Source organism: Limanda limanda, chromosome 2, assembly GCF_963576545.1.
Source record: "Limanda limanda chromosome 2, fLimLim1.1, whole genome shotgun sequence".
Classification (NCBI taxonomy): domain Eukaryota; kingdom Metazoa; phylum Chordata; class Actinopteri; order Pleuronectiformes; family Pleuronectidae; genus Limanda; species Limanda limanda.
Window position 1 is genome coordinate 20,560,763 of NC_083637.1, and position 26,338 is coordinate 20,587,100.

The following is a 26,338-nucleotide window of genomic DNA, read 5'->3' on the forward strand; positions in this document are numbered from 1 at the left end:
CCACATACACAAACATGTACAATACATAAGCTCTCCAAACAGCCTGGGACCATTAAAGGATTTATTTTCTACCCCAGTGAGCACAGAGGGCACTAAAATGAATCACATCTACACTGAGTGAGTAAAGCCATTTTCAGACATGACCTCTGGGTAAAATCCGGAGAATGGAGTTTATCCGTAGTCTCCCTTTCACACATGCACAACATTTTTGCGTCTGTCCTGTGTTAAAAACGCCATCGACAGGCCAACTTGCTTGTGGTGAATCCAGAGGGGGATCCCCTGCTGTGTTCTCAAAAGGACTTCTCCTTGATTTCTACAGACCTCATACTAGAACATCAGAGAAAGTCACACATGCACCTCCTCCAGGGAAAATACTGAGGATCAGCAGATACCAGTGCACGTCAGAACGCAGCTTCAGATGCACAATTGGTCTGCAGATATTCTGCTTTATTAGTCTAGGAATGTCCTGACCTCTCGTTCTAACACACACTCAGTTTGGCCATGGAGTAGGCAGCAGGCTGTATCAGTAGCTCAGAACTTCGGTGTAATTGTCTCTCTAGTTACTTGTTTATTTTTTTCTTCTTCTTTTCTCATTATATTAATGTTTCTACTATCCATTAAAAGTATGTTTTTCTTTTCCAATTATCTGCTTTTCAGCTGCTCCCTGTTATTTCGACATTTCTTGCAACACAAAGTCTGTGCAGTGAGCTGAGAGCCCGATTGTGAAGCTAAATAAAGAATAAGTGAACAGTGAATTTTACCTAAAAAAAAAATATAAAAATAGCAGCAGTGTCGAAAGGGAATATGATGAGATGCACAGATGTAAAATAGGAAACCTAAAAAGGAAGATACATGGAGAGTAGTGCAGGAATGACTCAAGTCCTGATGACCTCACAGTTAGAGGCTATAGGGGACATCGGAGAAGTTCTTCAGCCAAACAGTTAGTCATGCATAGAGTCACTACACCCGACGGCCAGTCAGCCCGAGAGCTGTCACACCAAAGGTCAGTCGCCCGGCTAGATGTGTAACCAATAAGCCACATAATTATTTATCCAGTGAGCGAATCAGCTCAACAGCATATCAATGAGTTGACGTCAGTCATGCACTCAAAGATTCAGTCAGTGCATTAGGGAGGCAGTCAGGTGGTGACTCTGTCAATCAGCTAAGTTATTGCGTCAAATAATGAGTGAGCAGAGTATTTTAAGAGCTGACCGACACTCAACATGCCAGAGAGGACAGACAGGTCACTTCCTGACACCTCCCACTCGCTCTCTTTAATTCATTCATTTTCAACTTTCTGTCCCTTCTGAGAATTACAGTTTACTCAGCTGAAAATAAATAATCTCTGCAACATGCAAAACTATTTCTAATCGGAAGCGTATTAGTTTGATAAACCAACCCTTAAACAGTAAAAAGAGTATAGGGACGGACGATGGAGAGGACCCCTTAAAATCAGGGTTCATACACATTTTGACCAATGGATTTCCATGACTTTTCCATGACTTTTCCACGACTTTAAACCAAATTTCCATGACCGAACATTGCGTGAAATCTCGGTCTATACGCGAAAAAGTGACAAAATGTAGTATTCAAACTAACAATGAGAATTCCAAGGCATACAGTAAACCTTAAATGACACAAACCAAAGTATGCCTGCTTATATTTTGAGCATATTTCTTTAAAAATGTATGAATTATTTAAAACTCAGCGTAAATGAACTAGGGATGGGCATTCGATTAAATTGTCTTAATCGATCGTCGGAAGAATTAACGATCGATTTTTCGATTAATCATTCATATTTTTATATTAAAATTCACTATTTATAGCCTATATTAAAATGCAGTGAAAATAGAAAAAACAGCGCGTTTCCTCATTGAGATCTTTATTACAAGATTAACAACTCTTGTTGCAGTTAAACAGGATCCGTTCAATGTTACACTTGTAAATAAGCGCTGCTGTCCTCCTAAGCCACGCTGAGAGAGCAGCTAGCCGCTGAGAGCTAGCTCGATCTGACGGCTCTCGACCTCTCAGTCCGGTCGTTGTAACGCCCTCACTCCCGGAACCCCTCATCCAGACCCGGGTCTGTCCGGGTTACCCTCCGCGTGGACTGAGGGTCCGTGTGCGGACATGAAGCCGAGCAGCAGAGGCTTAGCTCCGGGCTGCTTCCTCCAGCTGCTAACAGACACGCTGTGCTGCGTTCAGGGCAACTCGGATATTCCGACCTCCTGCCACATAGCGAACATGCAATAGTTTATCGATGAAAACATGTCATCAATGAAATTCTTAATGATCAATTAATCAATAGTCGAGTATTTATGCCCATCCCTAAAACGAACGACATGAAAATAAGAATATAACAAATTTCCATGACTTTTCCAAAACTTTTGGGAAATTATTTTTTTCCATGACTTTTCCAGGCCTGGAAAAACACATTTTAAAATTCCATGACTTTTCCAGGTTTTCCATGACCGTACGAACCCTGTAAAATAGTGAGATTTGTCCTGGAGACACAAAGTTGATGGGATTTATTTCATGGCCACTACATATGATGACTGAACTGCTCGAAATTCCATTAAATTCAAGCTGTTTTGAGTGGGAGAGCTTGACCTCTCAGTTTAAATTATATGGTTTGCACATTGAAGAAAGCCCCGCTGTTGTAAACCTATATTGTTGCAACATTTAAATGATGTACATTAGTTTGATTTTCATACCTGTATAACAGAAAACAGCACTCTCGTCAAGAACCCGAAAAAACATAGACAGAGGAAGTGCTGAGGGTCTGGTTTTTATGACTAGGTAGTTATCAATATGAGGGCATTAGATTCACCATTATAGTAGCACAGTGGAGCACTTTTAAGTGTCTTGTAGTTACTGGGGACGGTCTAGATTTACCCAGCCAGCGAAGGGTTTGATCTGTGAACCCTCATCTTGTCAAGCTAGTATTTGTTCAACCCCAAATCCCTTGCTCCGAGCAGCCTAAACAGAGGTCTATTGTAAGGGAATGGGTCTCGGCTTTGGCCATCAGGCTCCTTTACAGTTTCCTCTGATTCACCCATTGAAAGGGGGATTACTGGAAATTGGCTTCGTGTAACAAGGAACAAAGAGTCATCCACTATCACTCTCTCTTTTTCATGTCTCTCTCTCTCTCTCTCTCTCTCTCTCTCTCTCTCTCTCTCTCTCTCTCTCTCTCTCTCTCTCTCTCTCTCTCTCTCTCTCTCTCTCTCTCTCTCTCTCTCTCTCTCTCTCTCTCTCTCTCTCTCTCTCTCTCTCTCTCTCTCTCTCTCTCTCTCTCTCTCTCTCTCTCTCTCTCTCTCTCTCTCTCTCTCTCTCTCTCTCTCTCTCTCTCTCTCTCTCTCTCTCTCTCTCTCTCTCTCTCTCTCTCTCTCTCTCTCTCTCACACACACACACACACACACACAGAAAGAGAGAGAGAAGTACTGCCCTTTGTAAAAACCAACAAAAACTTGCGGCAAGTCTATTTCTGGTGTCCTTATGATGACTTAAGGGCTTTCTGTGTTGAGCTAAACTGAAAATAATTAAAACACAGAGACACACACACACATGCAAAAAGAAAGTATAGAAGCGTTTAGAACAAAGGAGAGGGTAAGAGAAAAGGCAATATTTCTCAGAAATTTCATGTTTTTTCAACTTTATTCCTGTGTTTAAATTAAATAACAAATGTAGGGGCAGAAGGTTACTGAGAGGTTTATGACATAGAGGGCGAGAGGATTTGATTAAGCAGAAAGCAGAGACAGGAGATGCATTGAAAGCATTATGTGAAATCCTGTGAGTAAAGGGACAAAGGGAAGAGTTATTACAGTGAGATATAAAAACATATACCATCACAAATTTTGACAGTGTTTCTGTGTGAGTCAGTTTGTCTGTCAGCGTTATTGTTTCCTTCTCTCACCTCTATTGAATCAATCAAACATGCTTTCATTGTGTCAGTTCCACGTTTGTCAGCCCATAATCTGTGATTCCCAGAAACACCAAGACTTGTCAGTGGAAGGTGGGTGGGCAGGATTTGTCAGCTTATCGGCCTAATAACAATTATTTGAAATATATGCATTTTCCCCTGCCTTTGTCCATGCATCTTCCTGTCTGTCACCCTTCAGTGATTTTATTTGTATATCTTTCCCCAATTAGTACCAGCCTCTGTGTCTGTCTCCATGATGCTTACAGAACATCTGAAGATTGTTTTTTATTTTTTCGCTTATAGATTACAGCTTCTCTCCAAACCTCCCAGACACAAGGTGTGACATTTTAAATCTTCTGTCATCTCCTTTCCGTGAGGAGCTTGTCAAATATCTTCTGTGTATTTTTGTTGTTTAGGCTATATATGAGTTTAAACAACCAACTTTTAAACTTCAAAATACCAGTTATAGGGGGGGATACGTCTATAAAAAGTGAATTTGATAAAATAGTAAAAAGCATTTGTGTGGATGACTGGGCTGAAATTTCATGGAGTGGACACCAAATTACAATACAACACAATTAAGACAACAAGTTTAGAAATTACAATGAAGATATGTGTTCACCCTTTTAAGACATTGGTTTATTTTGTTTGTTTGTCAGCAGGATAACACAACTTATTGGACATGGTCCAAGAAAGGACCTTATAAAATGTATCTGTACATCTTGAGTAAGACATTTGTGATTGTGGGTACGAGGTGAGAAAATTGTTTAACGCCAAATTCAAAAACACATAGAAGAAAACAGTACAGTAAGAAGAACAATGCGTTGTGTTGTGTGGCCACGCAGACAACAAGCGAACCGGTTGGCTTCGTCATTTGAAACGTCCACAAAAGTGTGAGTGTGATTTATTTGCTTGCAATTAATATGTCAAAATGTAGGAGCAGAATGCTGAGGCTAATTGTTTAGTCACTCTGCTTGACCTGGACTCACCTCTTCTTCCCCCTTTATTTGTCTTTTCTATGTGTTTGCAGATATAATTTCTCTGGGGAAAGCACAGAGCTCGGATTGGGTTTATGGGGCATCAGTGCAGTTTGATTTTGTTATAAAGGCATCCCAATAAAAACTGGGGACGGACACGAAGGGCAGGAGTTCAATCCTACTGTAAAAACAATAGGGGCTTAACGCAAGCACTCGGGGAGCATATGGTCACTATACTGTTTCCCGCAACAATGCCAAAAAGGAGGAGAAGAAAATAAATGAAAATATGTGGGGGAAACGGGATGAGTAAGGCAGAAGAAAGCAAGAAAAGCACCAGAGCAAGTTAAAACTAAGCAAGACAGAGAAAGAGAACTCAATTAAGAAAGAAAAAAGAAGAGAAATCTGCAGTTTCATTAAGAATAAAGCCAAATTAGTACAGACACTAATTAAAACAGCAGAATATGGAGATGCAGCCCTATCATGCAGGTAATGTTATTTCTTCAGGTAGGGAATTTTAAAAATACCTAGCAATATTTTATGCTGGTAATACTAAACACAACTCATCATGACAAGAGCTGCAAATTGGAAAACAATCATGTCAAAAGTGAGTTATGATGTTAAAGATTTAGCAAGCAGCTGCTGGGCAAAGTTGATATTAGTGTGCAGCAGTTACAGATTTCAAATTTATTTAATACCCTTTAAGCTCCTAATCAGTCCTTAACACCAGGCAGCAGCGAAGCAAAGGTAAGAAAGTTGGCAAGCCATGCAACGACTTCACATGGCAGAATGGATATGGATATTTATCAGATAACTGACTTGAAATCCAATTTCCAAAACGCTCCTTTATGTGATAAATTAGCTGACTATAGGTAAAGGAAAAATCAATAGAGTTCAGGACTCAGACGTGAATCTCACTTGAGTTCAGATTTTAAGTGATGCCCCCCCTTTTATATATAATGGGGGGCAATGGGGGCATATATACATGTATTCTTATTCATGCATATATATAGCATGTATTCTTATTCAGGTCTGTTATCATCCATTTATACCTGCGTTTCTCTCTTTATTTAAGTTTCTCTCCTTCACACTGGCTGTCAAACAAGGTCTTCAGTGTGTCACACACTAATATTTCCCTCCATCTGACAACTGCACCAACAGCGAAAATTCCAGTTCAAAAGGTTTGTTAATCATTTCTTGGGGTGAAGACTGTACCTCTGTATTGAGGAATTTGTGCATAAAAATAACTGATATAATAAATCATAACTTTTTGTATCAGTTCTACAGACTAACTTGTAACATCGGTTGCGCTGGTGCACCCTGCACCCAAACATTTTCACTGCGCCATTTGGCTCTGCAGTGCAACACTTATTATACCTTATCTGACAGGTAATTTCTTTAGGGCTTGGTTCGATTCCATCTGGTTTGTTTGAATATCGATGTAGTTAAGTAAATTTCAGTGTAGAATAATTTTGCCTGAATATGAAAGAAATTTTAGAAAGATGTAAAATTCTCAAAAATGTTAAGGTTGGCCCTTCAGAATAGTCAATGTTGTGTTTGTGTGTCTGCTCATCAAATTTTCTAATGTGTTTGAATAAGTGTCTTATAAATTCTCCAGTAAATCAAACAAGGTTAAGGTGTTGGTGTGTTTATAGTTAAAGTGTATAATGAGCGCAGGTCATCAGGAGTGTGGCGGGAGGACTCAGACAGAGACTCTGACACGCGACAAACCAACCACTGCTTCTGCTCAGATCCTGAAGCAGCGGCGCTAATCGTTTCACAGCATTGGTCCGTAGTGGAAACTCTGTATTCACACTTTCTGTTTCCACTGTTTGAATATATATCACCTTGTTCACCTCCTCCTCTCCCTCATCTCTGCTTCATATGTGTCAGTGCGTGAGTGAGTGGGGGGCGGGGCCAGCCAGGAGCCTGTGAGTGTAAACTCCGCAGTGGAGATGAGAAGAGGAAGCGGAACGACTCGATCAAATACAGTGACACAGCAGCTAAATGTTTGGCGCACCTGTGCTACAAATAAACATTTTAGTGGCACATTACAGATTTAAATGGCCACACTCCGGAGGCCTGTAGTAGTATAGTAGTTTTGCAATAATAATAATGTTAATTTCTTGCAAAATGCCACGGTACACCTGGACTTGACTGGCACACCATTTGGCAACGACTGACTTAGACTCAGACTTAGTAACGGGGACTCAACTTAGACTCTTCCTTGGTGACATGCACTAAAACTAGGACTCGAACAAAGAGGACTCAAGACTCAACGCTGGCTAAGGTTTTACTACTAACTAGTGTTACTCTAACTGTAATTGAGGTCAAAACAAACCATCACATTGTCGAAAGCAGCCCTATTTTACTGCCCAAACTAAAAGGAAGACACTGCAGGGCAAAAACAGACTAGAAGAAAAATGTATTTGGACCCAACTTTAATGCGGAGATTCTTCAAAAAAGAGAACCCATAAATTGAGTCCTGGAGGTGTGGCAGTAGCAGAAAAGTCATTTCATTCTCACGTAGCTGATTCTTCACAATGTAGGGGGCATGATACCATTAAGTCTTACACTGCCTTTTATCCCTTATTCAGCTCCCTCTCACTGTGAAGTGGGCTAAAAGGAAACAATTAATAATACAGATTCTACATGTTTAGGGTCGTACTCACACTGGGGCTGTATGCCTGCTTGCATGCTTGTGTACTTGTGCGCATAGTGCTTTTTGTCGGCCTGCATTATGTGCTTGGCTTCAAATATTTATGTGTGTTTCTGATGAAATGATTCAGGCAGAAAGATTAAAATTTTGTCTTCCACTCGCTTAGCAATTTCAGCAACATGGAGAGGATGTGGGTGGTCTTGAGGTGTAATTAAGCACCGACGAGAAAACAGAAAATGAGGTTAAGCTTGCTTTGAATCCTTTGAAAACCCAACTTACATAAAATAAGAATGAGAAATTCCCAAAGGATTTAAATCAAAGGATCTCAAAAACTATGAGTACATTTTCAGAGAAGAGATTAGAAAAAAAGTTATAGACAAATTCAAAGTTCGCACCTAGCCCAGTTCAACGCTACAGTCTAAAAAACAAATTGACGGATGCAAGAAGAAACAGAAGTGAAAACAGTCACTTTTCCCTTTTTTAAATTAGTCTTTATTTATAAATAAATTATATTACAAAATATATTGTCTCCTCAATATACAAAAAAAAAACCTGAAGTTTTGAAAGAAATATGCCGTACTGCCCACTTTTTTTATTAATTACATGCCACTTGATAAAGAGACTTGACACTTGAGAGCTGAAACTTCTGACAAGAGAAGTGACAAATGTTTCCTTTGACATATAATGAAATATGAGTTTTGAAGGGCGAGCACTAACTCAACACTGTAATATTTTGACTGAGGACTGAGCCTATAAGAGCACTAATCTTTTTTTCCCCTTAAGTAATGACCAAGCAGCCACTGCTCTCCATCAATCAGGCAGCAAAGTCAGCTTTTGGTTTTAGCTTAACTTGGGTCGGGACATGTTCTGCTCATATTCAGGTTCATAATTTCAATTTGGGTGATTACTCCAAAAGGTTTACATGCTCTAATGTTCAAAAAACGCATCATGTTCCTCATACTGTCAAACTGCAGCACCTGTTTAAAACACTTGATTTTAGCTTGTGCCTCCCTTGGGGAAAAGCCCAGTCTGCTCTGATTGGCCAGGTGATAAACTCTATCGTGATTGGTCTACTACTTCCAGCGCATGTGGGCAATGACAGCATCTGCTCTTGCTTTACCTAAATTTGTTTGTTGGGCCTGCTACACTAGCTGCTAGGCATGCTTATGCAAATGCAAGGCATCATGATGTCATGTGATCACAATGGTCCTTGTGAGTATTGGCCAGACTACTGATAAGCCGTTTCACGAGCTTCTGCTTTACTGCTGACAAATTAGAGGACCGAGAAAAACGCATGTCTTCTTTAATACTTTAATATTCAACTTTCGGTCAGTGCTTCAAAATTAGCATTTTATTGTATACAACACACTAAAGCGTTTTTTTGACAGCAGATGCTTCAAGAGATAGAAAACTAAACTAAAACAAGATTTTTTACAAAGCCTTTAAATTAAAAAGGGGAACTCAGGATGTCCAATTCACAGACTCTGATCCGTTGGTTGTGTTCGATTATGTCACCAATATCAAAACGTATAAACATTTTGTAAATGAAGGACGTTACGTTTTAAAATCAATTTTGTTACAAATAATGAATTCACCTTACCTAACCGCTGGGGAGCTCAGTCAAGTCAAACACAAAAAACGACTGTCACACCCTTGTTTCCAGGTACAAAGGAATGACTGACCTGAATTTGATTATATCGCCTGCAGCACTGTCCCAACAACAATTGGTATTAGGTAAGGACGTTCAAGAAGACAAGGAGACATAAAGGCGGCAACTGCTGGGTTATATACAAAATGTCAAAGACACAAAACACATTGAAGTGAGGAGTTTAGATTCAGTCAAGGTTATAAAGTTGTGATTCACTCTAACTACCAGGTCAGCCGCAATTCTCTTTTGACTTCCCCGTTGTGCTGTGTTTCACCACCGTGTAACCTTACTCCTCTCTCACCCTGTCTCTTAACTTAATGCACCTGCCCAGAATGCAGACTGTGCCAATCTGCCTACGATGATCATTTGTAATGGTCAAAGTCAGGGCCAAGCACATGATGGGCATACAGGCAATACAAGTGTAATTGGCCTAGTATGCTAACTCATTATCTTTTGGAGGCTAACACTAGTATTAGTGCCTAATAACTGAGCTAAATGTGCTACTAATTAGCCTTATAAGCCATTCACATTTGTTATGTGCTTCTGCTTAGGTGAGCATTCGGTCTCTCTAGGCTTATCACACATGGAAGAGCAGCTTCTTAGAGCAGCTTTTTCTTAGAGGATTCTCCAGAAATATCTCGAGTGTCGCTGACTTCTTTGGGCGAGGAAACAATAACTACCCACCTGGGTAACCTTAAAATAGAAATTTACCCCAGGTAAATACACTGCCAACAGCTATAAGGAGATACGCTATTTGTTACATACAAATTATGCCAAATTAGTTGTAAAGGGGAAGAATTAGGACAGCTGCTCAAACAAATATGAAACTATATGATAAAATCTCTGTTTATGCCAAGTCCCACAATTATCAACGTAATTGTTTATTTGTCCATGGTTTATATATTGTCTGAACCGAATTTCATACAGCTTTTTCATACACAACACTTGCATGCTTGGTATTACTTATTGTATTTCCCTGCAAACTGTAAGTGGCAAAGACTTTGGTTTGACAAGGACACAATTCAGTATGCATAGATCATGTCTTTTTTCTAATATAATTGCCTTTAAATTTACCTGAAGTTATCTTATATCTCATAACGCATGTTGTCCTAATATCATAAAGCCCTACACTAGACACTTGCACTGACATTTAACTCCATCCTTTCTCTGACGAAGCAGTTAGACCTGAATAGACTGGCGCACAGACTAAAGATCTCATTTCAGAATGAGCCACCAATGCGTCCACTAGAGAGAAACTTCTGTCCAGAGCCTCACTTGCTTTATTGCCTAGGGAAAAAATACAAAGCATTAACCCCGTGTCCAAGTCTGCTGAATGTGGACTTACAGTAACTTATTCTAGCCCAGAATGCCATAGCTGTGTTACAGCCGACTGCAAAGCAGTGTCAGTCTCACGGGGGAGAAGCTGAGCTAGTTGCACTAATCATGTTGTGCTCTGAGCTTGGCTGTTGAGACTAATTGGCTGGTCAATAATCTGAACAGCTGGACGGGCGAGTGACCACCAGTACCTCAGTTGAAACAAGGGGTGCAACAATCATGACAAATTAAGCTCCTCATTAAAGACATGATCTGTCGGCCATACATTTCAAAAAGGATCCGCTTGCTCTCCTTGTTTATTTCAGTGACAATAACAGTAAGGGGAGCTTTTACTGTATTCCAGCTAGGCATTTGTCTACCCTGCAAAAACTGTTTCCGACCAGACTTCAAGCATCCAAATGTTGTCCTGTTTCCTGCTAAAACTAGAGACTGTTGTTGACCACACTTTACAAAAAAATCGAGTCAAGGACAATTATGTGCCATAGTCACTCAATTAAGTCAAAAACATAATTCAACTCCACAGTAAATGTCGGTAATCATCTGTGATGACTTACAATTTACCTAATGAAAACAGCTGTGAAATCTGACCCGTGACCTAAATGACGGATTCTAACTTCACTTGGATTTTACCTGTTTAATTTGAGATTACTTCATACATTCCCCCTATAATCAAACACAATTTGAAATCATCACAAAATCACAAAATGTCTAACCACAGTGTTACCACTAAGGAATCATGTTCTTCCTCGTCAGAAAAAGTGGACTTGGTGTTCATCAAATATCTCATGCTAATGTGCAACGTATGAGACAACAGTTTTATGTGAGATAGTGGTATGGTAGAGGACTTTTTTCAGGAAGATTGCCCACACTGACCCAACAAGGACTCTCACACAAAGGCACTGGCACAAATAGCTCTGTCCTCAGGTCAAGTGAGACCAGTCAAACCTCAGAGAAGAGGAAATCTGTTGCTCCAACCTCTCCTATATTTAGCCTCTGAGTCTCTGTGTTTTTTAAATCAGTCTGGTGACAGCATGTCTACCATACAACACACAAAAGAACACAAACACACACAGTGTATTTAGCCATGTGAGTGTTAAGAGTGTTAACAGGCTCTCTGCCAGTGAAGCAGAACGACTAAGAGTTTAATAAGAGAGAATCATCAGATATCTTTGACAGGCAACTTGTACACACACACACGCATACACGCACGCACACACACGCACACACACCATTTCAGTCAAGACTGTGTCTATGTAAGTGCATACGTATTATGTGTGTGGTCTGTGAACCATCATGGTGACACAGGTCTGTCTGGGAGGATAACAGTGTGACGTCTTATCAGCCACAAGCCAGACAGACATTCTCATACACACACATACACACAGTGGGATAACGTGTCTCCTCATATCAGCTATACAGGCCTGTCACTGTGAGGGTTAGTGGGAAGGGGGGAAAGCATATGGGAGCAAAGGAGGAGCAGAGCAGAGAAATGGAGGACGAAGGGGGAAAGTTGCGGGGGTAAAGAAAGAAGATGAAACTGGGATGAGTAGAGAAGTGACAGAGAAAAGAAAGCCACAGAGAGACGGGGCTAAGGAGAGTACTGTTATAACAATATTTCCATCTGGAGATATGGATGATTTAGACAGGCAGGGATGAATGATCAGAGAAGAGGTGTGTTAGCCATTAGCAGTTAGAGAGTAACAAAAAAGGTCCATCTGTCTAGCATCGCATTAGTTTGTCTGATGCAACAGCCAGACACAATGAGATTTGTGTGCTTGAGTTCAGTAGTCAAAGAAAGGTCAATCAGCAGGTCAGTGGCTGACGGAAAGAATACTGCTATGCTAACACCATGAGAAAGCTGTAGCACTGGTCATGTGTGGTTTAAAACTACTGTGCATTAAAAACAAATCACTATATACACTAAATATGGTGACTTGAATGACTGGGTAAGTCTTGGGTAGTATTTGTCTTGCACCCTTATCAGAAGACTTCTCGCAGCCTGAAATATTGACTGTAGACCAATGCTTTTTACATGTCAAATGGCATTTGACATCTAAATATGAATTGTGGAACAAACCCAGGAATGATGGACAGGCTGATCGGGTATTTCTTTGACTGAGTAATTTACAGAAATGGTTGCAAAGTGAAGGGGTGGGATTGGTGAGTGAGTCAGTGACAGACTATATCTACTTTACAGACAATTTGACAAATTACTGAGTTATAGCTTCTTTTCCACCAAAGTGGAAAGTGCTGGGCTGGTGCTACTGCTGATTAGGAACTGCTGAGCTAGTTCAACTTGCAAAACTTCTAATAGGCACGTCATTACGTCACTGTCTACTAGGGCTGCTCAATTAATCGAAATATAATCGTGATTAAGATTATTGGGTCAAACGATCTCCAAACTACTATAATCGAGTTGAAACGATTATTTGGCATTTTTTTCTAAAGAGACGCGCATGCGCAATTCAGTCTCTCCCCCAAAGCATTCAGCGCGGCCCCGCTGACCGGCACTCACTCTCAAGCAGCTGTGAAGTGAAGGAGGCGAGTTGTGTGTGTGTTGACCGGAGGTATTTAAAAGACAGCGCGAGTGGAAAACAGCAGAGTGAGGGCAGCCCCGTCTGATCGACTCTTCGAATCCGACGAGCAGCAGCACCACACAGTGTAGCGGCCACGGCGCGTCTATTCTCCAGCGCGCAGCCGCCGGCTGTTATCACCGGACCCGCGCGGGTCAGCTCGCGATTCTTCGCTTGTTGTTGTATGGAACCCGTTAAATGTCGGGGTTCGGGGGTAAATGATGATGGTCCTCATAGCCCCCCCCCCACCCCTCTCTCTCTCTCTCTCTCTCTCTCTCTCTCTCTCTCTCTCTCTCTCTCTCTCTCTCTCTCTCTCTCTCTCTCTCTCTCTCTCTCTCTCTCTCTCTCTCTCTCTCTCTCTCTCTCTCTCTCTCTCTCTCTCTCTCTCTCTCTCTCTCTCTCTCTCTCTCTCTCTCTCTCTCTCTCTCTCTCTCTCTCTCTCTCTCTCTCTCTCTCTCTCTCTCTCTCTCTCTCTCTCTCTCTCTCTCTCTGTGGGTGCTTGTAGTGGGTGGGGGCAGATGGGGACATTTAATAATGAGAGGAAATTTCAAGGTTCTCAGTTACAAAGTGTTTTTATGGAGAATGTTGCCATCATTAAGGGTTTGAATAACAAGGCACCGATATCCTGCATGGTTTCACGGAGGAATAAGACACGCAGCCGTAATCGGTGTTTACTGGAACCGGAAGTGACTGGTACTTCCGGTTAGTCGTTAAAAAAAATAAGGGCACATATTAATAATTGTTTGAATAATCGTGATTTAGTTTTTGTCCAAAATAATCGTGATTATGATTTTTTCCATAATCGAGCAGCCCTACTGTCTACATCTCTACGCCTCAACTGTATAAATTAAAGTATAAACTTATTCAGCACTTATCATATAAAATATTTAATTATTCATTCATTCCAACCTGACTCTGATCACAAGTGGTCACAACAAAGTTTGGGTGTGTTGTTGGTCATAATAAACTCGCCCCCTCGACATAGACAGTTCTTTTTGTTCGACCACCAACTAGTTGGTGCCACTCTGGAACCATGTTTTTCTGTCTAAAAACCAGGTATTCTGACCGTCGAAACACATAAAACTCCAGATTAGGCACTGGATTCAAACTTCAAACTGCCATGGTGGAAAAGGGGTATAAGTGAGTCTGGGTCAAGTTTATGACGACAGGTTACAAGGTGATCAAACGGAAATATGCTGTGAATGACCAGTTTCATTACTTAATGAGTGGTTAACTAGAATCCCTATGAAACTGTAAGTAGCATGCTGGGAAATGGTGGTTAAGTGAATGGATACCTGACTAATATATAGGGGAGGGACTGAAAGCCTGGTTGAGCAAATTACCTGACTCAAGGGTTCATCAAGCAAAAGCAAAAGAGACAAAGTCATTTCAAGAGGAGAATGTTTATACCACTGATAAACAGCATTTAGAGAAATTAAATTGTCAAAACAACAAGGACACACCCTGCACTCAACTCAGATTTAACTTGGCTGGCCTAGAAAGTAGCCTCAGAAATGTCAGGAAAATGTCAATAAGAGTTATGAGAGAGGGGTAAGGGTATGTGTTACACCCATGAACATGGGAATGAAGAATCACAACAGTGATGTGATGTTATTATGTTGAATGGTCTTTTTAACCACATCACCGATGATTTAACAGCCTGGACCAGGAATTTACCATTTTCGTATAACTTGTAAAAGTGTATATTTTCAACTTGTCACATATGGAGGAGAAAGGAAAATAAGACAAGCGGACAACCTGACAGAATAGACAGTGGGGAAAAAAGAAAGAGAGAATTGCATGACACCACATAATCATAGATATGTCAAAGTTCAAAGAAAGGTGGTTGGGGGTACAAAAATACAGAAGAGGTGACATGGGAGGGGGAAGTCTTAGATAAGGAGACTGAGGGTGGGAGATATAAATCCTTAAGCTTCTCACAAAATTACTTATAGAAGTGTTGGAAAGGGAAGGGGAAAGGGAGGAGGAGAGGGAGGAATAACAGGGAAGGAAAATGACTTGGGAACACAGGCCATCAGTCACTGGGAAAGCAGGCCTGACACTACTGCATCAATAATTCAGATGACTACGGCTAATGAGCGAGATCCAAACAAATCACCCCTGAATTCACTGGGAGAACATTGAAACATTTCACTGAGCAAAATATGGCACCATTATGGGGGCTTTTTAGCTGCAGTTTGGGCATTACTGGCAGCACATGAGGGAAAAAGGGGCTGGATACAATATTCATCTCTCTTGAACCCTTGAAACATTCACATTTATTTTCCTAAAAGAAAAAGGGGACAGAGAGAATCAACTGAGACTGAGCCTTGGAGTGCAGGCATAAAAAAAGGGAAACTAGAGGAAAAGGCCCATTTGAGAAAAGAAAGAATACAGGCAGGAATCTAAAAAGACTAACCAAGTCGATGGAATGGAAGTAAATAAGGAAAAGACGGGTAAATCAAGCCAATATCAAACCCAGCGTTTTCTGGCATTGGAAAGATGTAGCTAACACATTTTCAAAAAATAAAGGTGCATACAAAGGAAACAACTTTGTTGATCAGTACCAAAATGTTAGATGTTAACATTTTCTTGATAGGCAGTTGCTTTTATCCCAAAGTGGCTACCAGCTGCAGGTCCAAACTAGCTTCAGTTAAGAAGAAGACCTTGAAGAAAAAATAGTTTAATATATATACATGTTTATTTTTGCAAAGCTTAACACTTTCTTAAACAGTGTGTAGGAGATCAGGTATAAAGTGCACAGTAGTGTAGTAGTAAGGTGAGAGGAGGTGCTCTTGAAAGAGATGACTATTGAAGAGGTTATTAAAGATATAGAGTCTCTGCTCTGCTCACTTGGTGACTTGTATCACCATCGAGGAACCACAAATGAGAAGGGTCTTGGCCGTGATTGCCTTATGTGTAGCAGGAACAACAATGCCAGGCAACTTTCCATGGAGTAACGCGATGGCCATGAAGTAGCATAAGCCCATGATTGAGTTCAACTAGATGGAAGCAAACACAGATGTGGCTCTGGAAGTAAGAGTTAATGGGTAGCCAGTGGTGGTCAAAGAGCAATGGAGTGACATGGGCCCTTTTCGGCTGATTGAAGACCAGATCCATCAATGCATTCTGGGCCCTCTATAAGGGTATACTTAAAGGAAGGTCCATTACAAGAACATCACAGGCGAGGGATAACCAGAGCCTGTATCAAGAGCTAGGTAGTACAGTAAGTAATTTTTCTCATGTCGAAAAAAAATACAACCGTGAGACAGATGCGTACAATAGAGAGAGCTGTATGGTTAAACTCAACTGGTCAATAGTCAATCATTTCAATGTGTTGTGTGGAAGAGGAGAGTTAGAGTGAGAGTGGAGTTGAGGTTGGGAGTGGCTGAAAATCAAATCAATGATTTGATTTGTACACAGCTTTACAAAGAAATCAGAGTTTTATCCATTTGGAGAAAAGAAAAAAGAAAATCAATATGTGGTAGTCAGTGTTAATGATGTGGAGGTGGCCACAAATGAATCAATAAATCAAGTGTAAAAATATTTTTTTGGTTCATGATGAGACTGTAGCAGGCTGAAGTACTTCAGCTGAGTAGGGGGTCCTTCATATGTGGCCCAGGATTGATTTGAAATTACACTGCTTAAAGAATGTGGCCGCATGAGTTGTAAACTCCCAGAAACAGTTTCATATGCAGAATACAGAGCGTTTTCCCTATAAGAAAACAGATGGTTGAACAAAATGATGCTTGCAAACTATATGCTCTGTAAAACTCATTGCAAGTAGCTCAGATATGAGGACAGAGGGAAAACTAAGAGTCAATAGTGCTTGCATAGCATTTAGCTTCATAAGCCCTAGTCTAAAGTCAGCAAGTGTCCTGGGTTATGCCCTGAAGGGTCTACCCAGTAGTTTATTGGGCCTCTTTGTGCAGGGGAGCAGGCTCTTATTATTCGGATCCACTTATTAGACTGGTCCCAGGGTGTGGTAGCAAGCCTACGACTTTGCAATCTCTATCTCTCTGTAGATATATAACTCTCTGGGTAAATAATTCTCCTTGCCTCAGACTCACTGCCCTGGACTTTTTTCTCTCTTTTCCTCCCCTGACTCCACGTGCCGAGGTATAGGAAGTGCTTACATTGGTCCTTTCATTGTGCTGTGGTCAGCCTTAAGACAGAAACATAACACAACCTAGATATAATATCTAGCAGAGCTGGGGTGATGAACGAGGGAGTATTGAAGGGATATAAATATTATTTCTCGCTCCATGACTATTTCTTCCACTCCCCGAGGGCCACATTGCAGGATTTTAAAAGGCAGGGGTCCAGCACTGCTGCCCTATCCTATTTTTTCATTTATTTTTTCTTCCTTTCCTGCCATCTGTCTGTCTTGATACTTAACTTCATCCTGAACTTATCCTTGCTCCCTCTGAGACTCAATTTTCATACTTCTAACCAGTACATAAATTCTGATTAACTCTAAAAACAATGAAAAGTGGAGAAAAAAAAGCTAACATTTCCTGTCTTTACTTACACATTTAACTCTCTAGGGCATAAATAACACTGGCCAACACTGTCAGTATCATTGCTCATGGGCCTGGCTCTGACAGTAATGCCATTTTCCATCAGCATGATGCAGCACACTTTGGCTGGAGGTTTTGCACTGTACAGTGCTAATCTGAAATTCATCTGCAAACCCATGAAGCAACACTGCCCAGCCCTAACGGAACTGTCAGTCAACTAATGCTGAAAGTGTGTGTTTGTCTGTTCTTTTATGTAATAGACTTGCTGCATAGTGGTGCTTCCTTACCTCAAACCTTTGTTACATTTCTTAACTTCCCAGCAGAGTTTTGGTCCCATTGGATTTTTCAGTGAATAACAGTGGAATTGTGAAGAGATTACTTTGGAGAGAATTTATATTTCACATCGAAAATAATGATATAAAAACAACAGTAAACCTTCTATTCATAGGTTGATGTTTTTTTTGGCGGAGACAACATCAAATTAACTGCCAAGGGCAAACTCCTTGTTTGATAGAAGTCGGTCTCAAATCTGGCTCCATAAAAGTTTGACAAATGGGAATAGATATTTAAACACAGATAGGCTTCTATCTGTTGGATGAGCAGTACAACTTTAGAAGAAGACAACAGATGTAAATCCAAACCAAAATTGCTACATTACAGCCTGGCACCAATGTTTTAAAGTCAAAAGTGTCAGTCATTCTCTTTCAGACCTTCGCATTTAGTGTGTCACTGAATTAAAAACATGGTTTACTCTGTCACTCAGCTGTCATATCACACATAAATATTGACTTATATTTGTAATAATTATACTAAATATATAATTATTAACCAAAAGGCAAACCAATGAGAGAAAATGGGACACAAAAAACACATAATTGAGAATGTTAACTTGAGATTTAAAAGTGATTTAACTGTTAAAGGAGCACAGGACCGCCTTTATTATAACTTTTAGCCTATGTCTCGCAGCCCTACAGCTTAGCAATGGCCAGGGCAGGATGAAGGGCAATGAGAGAGAGCTGAAGTTGGTGAGATGAATACAAAGTGCTGCTTCCATATTTTGTCCATTTTCAGCTAAATAAGATCTTCCGCTTCCCCTTCCACCTCCTCTGCCATGGCCTCAGGCAGGCAACTGGGAAAAGACATTTCTCACATTATAACTCCTCAATATCTCTTCTGTGGCTCATTGAGAGTATGTCTATCTGTGTGTGCGTTGGTTCCTCTGTATGTATGTGCGGTTAACTCCTATCTAACACTTTGGACACAGTCACACGTTTCAGACCAAATGTGTAGGATTTAGCGGTATCTAATGGTGAGCTCCAACCAACGGACCTTAGTTGTCTCCCGATCTAATTGTGTGAGAACCAACAGTGGCCTTTACGGGAGGTAACAAAACGATTCTGGGCTACTGTAGAAGCAAAGCAATGCAAAATGGCAGAGTCAGTGCAAGAGAACCCCTGATGTTGATATAAAGAGCTCATTCTAATGTATCAAAAACACAACAACTCTTCCTTTCTGGTGATAATACACAAACAAAAGCATAATTAGGAATGAAAAAGAGACTACAATGTGAGTCAGGTCAAAAGGGAAAAAAACAAATCTTACCAACTGGCCTTTTAAATCATAGGTTTATATGGTAATTATCCAAGTAATAAATAATTAATAAAGTGTCGCTGTGTAAGTGACAACCCTAACCCTTCTCTTTCGTAGAGCTATTTCGCATTAAGAAAATGTGAATATATGTATCTTAATATACTGGCCATTTGTTGTACTATCCAAAGATATTTGTGCGTTACTTTCCAAGACACAAAATGTACAAATATTCAGGAATTAAATAATTAAATTGCGTTTTGATTATACATACACAATCTAAATGAAAATGTCCCGTGGTTACACTTCTACGCTTCCTGATTCATATAATAAGAAATAATACATTTGGCAAAGAATTGTACTCTTTTACTTGAGAAATGTTTGAAGTACACGCGAGATTGTGACACTTTAATTATACTTACACCATGCAGCGACATCAAAATAAGTGATAAATAAAATGAAGTGTTTACAGGAAACTGTGGTGCAAATATGGCAATCTAAATTATTCTTGCTTTCCCTTCACTCGCTCAAATGCTTTTCCATCATTGGCTAATCGGCCCATCTATTCATCAACTTTGTCTTCAGCTCAGCCATATTCATTTGTTGATACATGAAATCATTTATGCATTCCTTTTCTCCTATTTGTTCACCTGTCATGTACTGTATTTATTCATGCATTTCTTTATTTATTCATTCCATCATTTGTTGACGTCAAATTTCTATTCATATGCAAAATTGGCTGACAAGAAAGGTGCTGATGAGGCATTGCATATTTGAGAGGCAGGCTGGGTGTTAACCATAGACTGTATGGTGGACAACATGACAGCTCCCCTAAAGTGTAGCCAAAGTCTCACACCCTCCACCCCGTGGCTGGGTGCAGTACAGCTTATAACCCATGCCTTCTCCATGTTAGTTTGGACACGGACCCCACTACTAAGGAATCGTCAAACAATTTGTTTCTCAAATATGGTTTCTGTCAGTTTAGGTAGTTCTTATCACACTGCATGTGCGATTTTTATGGGTAAGTATGGTTTCAATTAGTTATTTAATGCTATAATAACAGTGCTCTGTCTCCTGGTTGCTTCAGACTCTGGCTCCTAAATGTGCAAAATCGCAGCATTCATATCTGCAATCTTTTGGATACATTTCTGAATAGTGGGAGGAAGTTGAGAAGCGTCCTCCATCTTTATATACACAGTCAATGGTGTTAGAGGGAGCGGCATCTGACTTCTTCAGTTGCTCTGTCACTGTAGGATAACAGCATAGTTGGCTACAGAGATGTACAAATGTAGGATTGTGTCAACTAAAACCCAAGCTTAAAAAAAAAAGGACATGGGATGATAGGGCACGGCAATGCAATTTCACACTCTCATATTCACAGCTATGACACTGAATCCAGCAACTGCACTTGCATTTGCGACTAAAATATAGATGTGTGAGAACTGTAAAACATGTAAATAAAAGCACATTTAAATTCAATCTAAGAAAGCTGCATTTTTTTTCTTCAATAAAAGTTGGAAAACGTAAAAATGACAAGGACTCTCGATTAACCAATGGAGAATTGACATGATTCACTCTTCAGTGCTGTCCTGCTGTGACCCGTCGGCAAATCTAAAAGAGGAACAGACAGCCTGCTAACAAAAGCTGCATCCTGCTGAATGAGCCAGTAAAAACTGGTGTGAGAAATTATAATAGTAATTGGGCACAGCATTGAGCGACTCTTACTTCAGACACTGAGGTTAGAAAGATGCAAAGATTCTCTGAGCTCTGATGCTGAAGATCATAAGCAACTCAGTGTAGAAAAACATTCAGCTGCTGCTTCTCATTTTTAGCTGGTGCCAAGAGTTGCTTTAAGTGGTTAAGAAGAAAAACATTGTGGGTGTTACGTCATAGTAACTTGAAGTCAGGCCCAAATTAATCTTGACAAGTTAGCTGACAGTTGTTGTCAAAGACGGTTTGTGAGGGAGGAACCTTCACTCTGCAACACAATTATAAAACCGAAAAATGAAATGAGCGTTTCTTCAGATCCAACGAATTCTACAGAGGCGTCTGTTTCTCCTGGATTGCGTCATGTCACTGTCAGGGTTGGTATCTCCCAACCGAACTTTCATTCATATCATATCAATAATTTAAGGTTATAATCTTTATATTTTGGAATATTTATTCATGTTTGGATCAAGAGCTTCATACAAATACAAGGTTTTTCAAACAAGCTGGTGTACTGCTGTTACTTCTATGAGGCAGGTACACGAGGGATGTTATCATCACAGAAATCCTTTTCCTCCTAAATTTCTCCTTGTATCCCTTTATTGAGAACATAAACAACATGTGGTTAATTATTATTGTGCTTCTAAAAGGTTTCTCCTTAGAAGCAAGTGTAGAAAATTAGGTATCAGGCTAATGTGGGAGAGGTGCCCCATAGTGTGCTACAACAATGATGAGGAAGCACAAAAGCAAAAATTCTCATGTTAGATGACAGCAAATGGGCTGAACCATGACTCCCAGGTAAGATGTGAGACTATACATGTAAGCTGTTTAGTGAGACAACTGCTCGGCCATTATGCATCAAAGTATAATCATAAGCCGTTTTCAGACATGACCGCTGAGGAAAAATCTGGAGAATTGGCTGGAGTATGGCTTAGTTTAGTTAGCCTGTAACACAGCGGGAGGTTATCGGCATTGCCGCATTCATAACAGCAACAAATCCTCCGCATTATTCATGCCAGATGTTGAGCAGCCGGGTGAAGCAGACAGCGTCATCAAACCCCCCCCACACTCGCTCGCTGTAAGTTCAGCAGAGGATCATGTCTGAAAACAGCTCTAGAGAGACCATTATTAATAAAATTTCACAAACTAAATAATACAAATATACTAGATAGCAGAACATGAATGAAAGATAGTGTCTTCAACTGTTTATGACACATTAATATATCAGTGTAATAATCACAAAGACTGCCCCCTGTCTGATAATCACAACTTGCACATTCACCTCCAGACAGAGGAACATATGTCATTCCCTTTCTGGGCCTCGCAAACAAAATAGTACTCATTCATGTTGCTGAAATAATGCGAGAAGCAAACTTATCACAAACAACAGCATCTATTACACCTCTGTTCGTCCTGGGAGAGGGATCCCTCACGTGTTTCTCTTTCTGAGGTTATAACACCCCCCCTCCCCCGTGTCAGATCCAGGAAGTAAAGCTCGACGGCTTCCTCCTGGTGAGTCTTACACGAGCCTGCTATTTCCGCAATGAAAACACCACAACACAGCGGATGTTCCCAGAACACCTGTATTGAACCCGTTAGGGAGACGAGCAGCAGCCTTGATGCAGATAGCATGCAAGCTAGCTCCAGTGGTTAGTGCGAGCATCTCGCTAGCATCGGCTGATGTGTCTGTCAAGCTACAAAGGAGTGAAGCACAGCACTTCCTGCTCCGATCACTTCAAAGATAAGAGTCTTGAGGGCGATAATGCTGAGAATTCTGTTGTATGTAATGAGTCTGGTGTCAAATCAAAGGGGAGATGGAGGTGTAAATACGTAGCACATGTTGGTGCTGCCTCCACACACACACGACTTTTTATATGATAGTTTACACCAATAGTACGTTAGCGACACTAGATTAACTAGTTAGGCTTGAAATACCCGAACCCGGCATATGTAAACAGCGAGCTTAGATTCATTAATTAAATAATAGATTGTATTTTAAAAAGATAAATTGCTCGTCGTCTCTTTCATTCACGTTAAAGGCAATTGTTCCTGAAACAAGGCAAACAGAGCTGAGCCCGGACTCACTTCCTGTTCATTCTCACTAGCTTGGCGCACACCGGAAGACTCAGCCTGTACACGTCATTCATGAACAAAAACACCATATTCGCTTAGAGAATGAATTCAAAGAGTTGAAGCGTTACCTCCTTCTTCTTCTGTCCTCCCCCGGGCGGCAGACACAGCAGCAGCAGGAAGACAACAGACAGCGCCGTCAGCCTAGAGACGGTTTTAGCCCAGACAGTCGCCATGACGGAAAGATGCTCTGACTGAGAGACGTGTCTCTGCCAGAGGATTGGACCCTGAGCCGGCCAATCATCGTGGAGAGATTTGAAACGCGGTGGCTTCTGGTCTTTGTAGTTTTTTTTTTAAAATTTTGAGCCAGAGAGCTGATTCCAAACCAACCACAGACTTTACGGGGGTTATATTAAACATAGATTTTTGTAATTATTAATGCACTATGCATATGGAATATTATTAATAACAGCATGGTGTTTACAAATGAATAATATTAATACACTATTTATGTGACACTCTGTTATTTAAGGTGTCTTCACCATTCATGTGTCAGCGATGATTGACTTGATTTAGTTGACTGTTTAAATAATTTAATACATAATCTGCGGCTGGATCCCAAACCAGAAACCACACTGTTAAGCTGTTTCTTAACCAGGCTTTTAAGGCTTTCTGAATAACATCAGCTGACAGAATTATCTTTTATTCAACACGCTGACATTTTCGGATGAATTCATTTAGCTTTTTTCTTCAATTATGACTGCATTCCACCCTCAGAACAAGTGACTTGCTGAATATCTCTCTCTAATTAAGTTACTGGTCTGCAGCTCAGCCTGCCGTTTATCAAAAGTGTAAATGAATGTGACATGTGAACGAAGGACTGCAGAGTTTGTCTCTCTGTTACCCTCACTCATATGTTCTAGGAAGGCTGAGTTTGTCACAGACACTTGATAGAGTTAATTGAGGGGGACAAATGATTTATGTGAAACCACTGGGGTGACTTGTCTCGCGGTCTCTCCATGAAATTACACCTAAGCAATTTGTGACTAATGTTATGCAGTACATTAATTTAGCAATAAATTTCACCTGCATAAAGATTTTCACAGTCAGGGCAGTGGAGACTATGGCTTATTATTTATTTCATATGTAGCTGAGATACAGTGACGTTCAAAATCTAGTTTATTTTGTAACATTCACTTTCTGTTGTGCAGAAAAGCTTCCTGTGTGTCTAAGCTTGCATAACTACTGACTCAGTTTGTCTCTGAGCTGAAAATAAATATTTCTTTCACAATCATAGCAAGCGCTGAAGATGTATTGATTGTGAAATAAATATTTCAACACTTGTTTGAAGCCTTAAGTTTAAATATAGAATGCAGACAAAGAAAATACAATTCTAACATTTCTGTAAGTAAATAGGCGTGTTTACATGGATGCCAATATTCTGATAATAAACTGAGTAAGACAATACTGTTGTGTCAATAAGACACTGCCATGTAAACAGCATTTTCTCATTACCTTAACCAATATATGGTCATTCTCGGAATAATCAATAATCAAATTAAGACATGTGGAGCATTCCAACCCTACTTGCATTATCTGGACAATAGAATCTAAACGTTTAAATGATATTTATACTCAGATCAGGTTCAGTCATGTTAGCTGCATCAGAGAAAACCTAAAGCTCTGTTGGGTTCGTACTGAAAACCCAAGCCTGAGCTGCACTCTATTAGAAACGTATACATCTAAATCACATTATAACACCCTAATGGAGTTTTCACAGCACTTTGAGCCATCGACATACTGCAGAGACTCAGCAAGATGGGAAAAGAATAAAGAGTTAAAGCATTTGCAAAATAAGAAAAAAAACACTCCAAGGTCTAGTATAGCATCGTCCATTGAACTATAACACAATGGGGTTTTGGAATTCGGGCAGGAATGACGGATCTATGACGTTGTGGACATAATGCTGATACGTAATATTGAACATGAATAGAATTAGCTGTTTGCAAGTCCTATAACCATCATAATCAAAGACATGTCTTGTTCACAATAAGGCCAATATATTATTGGCCTCCATGTAAACATTCCCCTTTGTCACTTAACTCATTTCCTTACACAACTGGGCATTCTGCAGGTGTTTGCTTATGTATGACCTCAGAAGCAATGTATTAGATCCTCAATGAAACTGGACACTGAAGTAGATGTTATGGTACATGGCAGTGTGTGTTATACATTACAGCAAAGCAGGCCGTGCGAATGGATCCCTGCAGCAATGGATTGGAGGGGGAGAGTGTTAATGCCCCATTTATAGATGTGTAAATAGCTTGAGCAGGGTCTAATGACCTGCTGTAAGAAATATAAATAAAAATGCAATACTGGACCGATGCTTTACAATCTGCTGTCAACGAGCTGCAAGGGCAACTCAAACTAAATAATAATTAGACAAGCACGCAAATGAACACAAATGAGGAGTGAGGGATGAAGGAAGTGATTAAACAACAGACCCACTTTCATAAACAAACCCTGTCTTCCTATTTCACTCTCACACACCCACACACACGTACACGCACACACACATGCACCGCAGAATGAAAAGCATGTTGGAATATTAAAGCCAATGCACCGTGAAACAATCAGTACGTGTTGCATTCTTGTTAAACCACAGTTCACTCGCTCTCTAGCAGCTCAATCATAGAAACGTTTCCAGACTTACTGGAGCTTCATTACAAAATATGTCAAATGATTCTTATATTCATATTACATAACAGCTCTTAAAATCCTTAACTTTTTGAATTAAACGTAACATAAAATTCACTATTCAGGCTCCAACTAATGATTATTTTCATTATGGATTCATTATGAATGATCAATTAATCTGGGGACGTTTTCTCCGTTAAATTATAAAATGTTCTGTCTGTGTAAGAAAATGGTTTTAAAAAGGCCAAGCACTATTTCTATAAAAGCGATAATATCTTGAAAAAATTACACACTATACTAACCCTTTTCGTCAATCAACGGTTAGTCATTTAGTCCTCTTATTCACTTGAAGGGCATAAGGCATCAACAATTTGCCTCGATCTGGTCCGGTCCTTTGGTTGGGGTTCTCCCCATATTAGACCCATCTCTTTTATCTCAGCTATCACAGGTTGTAGTTTTGCGTCTGCCTTGTTTGCGTTTTTCAGGTGGTGTCCATCTTAGGGTTCACAAAGTTTTTCTTTCCTCCCAGATAGAGATAAAAGTAGAGGTCATTCTAGTTTATGTTTAAGAACTTAAGGTTGGTGATATTTAAATAGTTTCTATTGATTCCTTTGCTATCCTCCTCCTTGTTACTGCTGCAGTACCTGCCGCT

General features: G+C 40.2%; 1 protein-coding gene across 1 annotated transcript in view; it reads right to left on the reverse strand.

Moving 5' to 3' along the window:
• tusc3 (tumor suppressor candidate 3) overlaps positions 1 to 23,336 on the reverse strand; it is a gene marked incomplete at its 5' end in the record, with an annotated part of 65,063 nt that extends 41,727 nt beyond the window's left edge. The window contains one exon of the mRNA XM_061085112.1: positions 23,121 to 23,336. Within this exon, the coding sequence (XP_060941095.1) occupies positions 23,121 to 23,336 (216 nt within the window). The remainder of the gene's footprint in view (positions 1 to 23,120) is intronic.
• Positions 23,337 to 26,338: the final 3,002 nt, after the last annotated feature.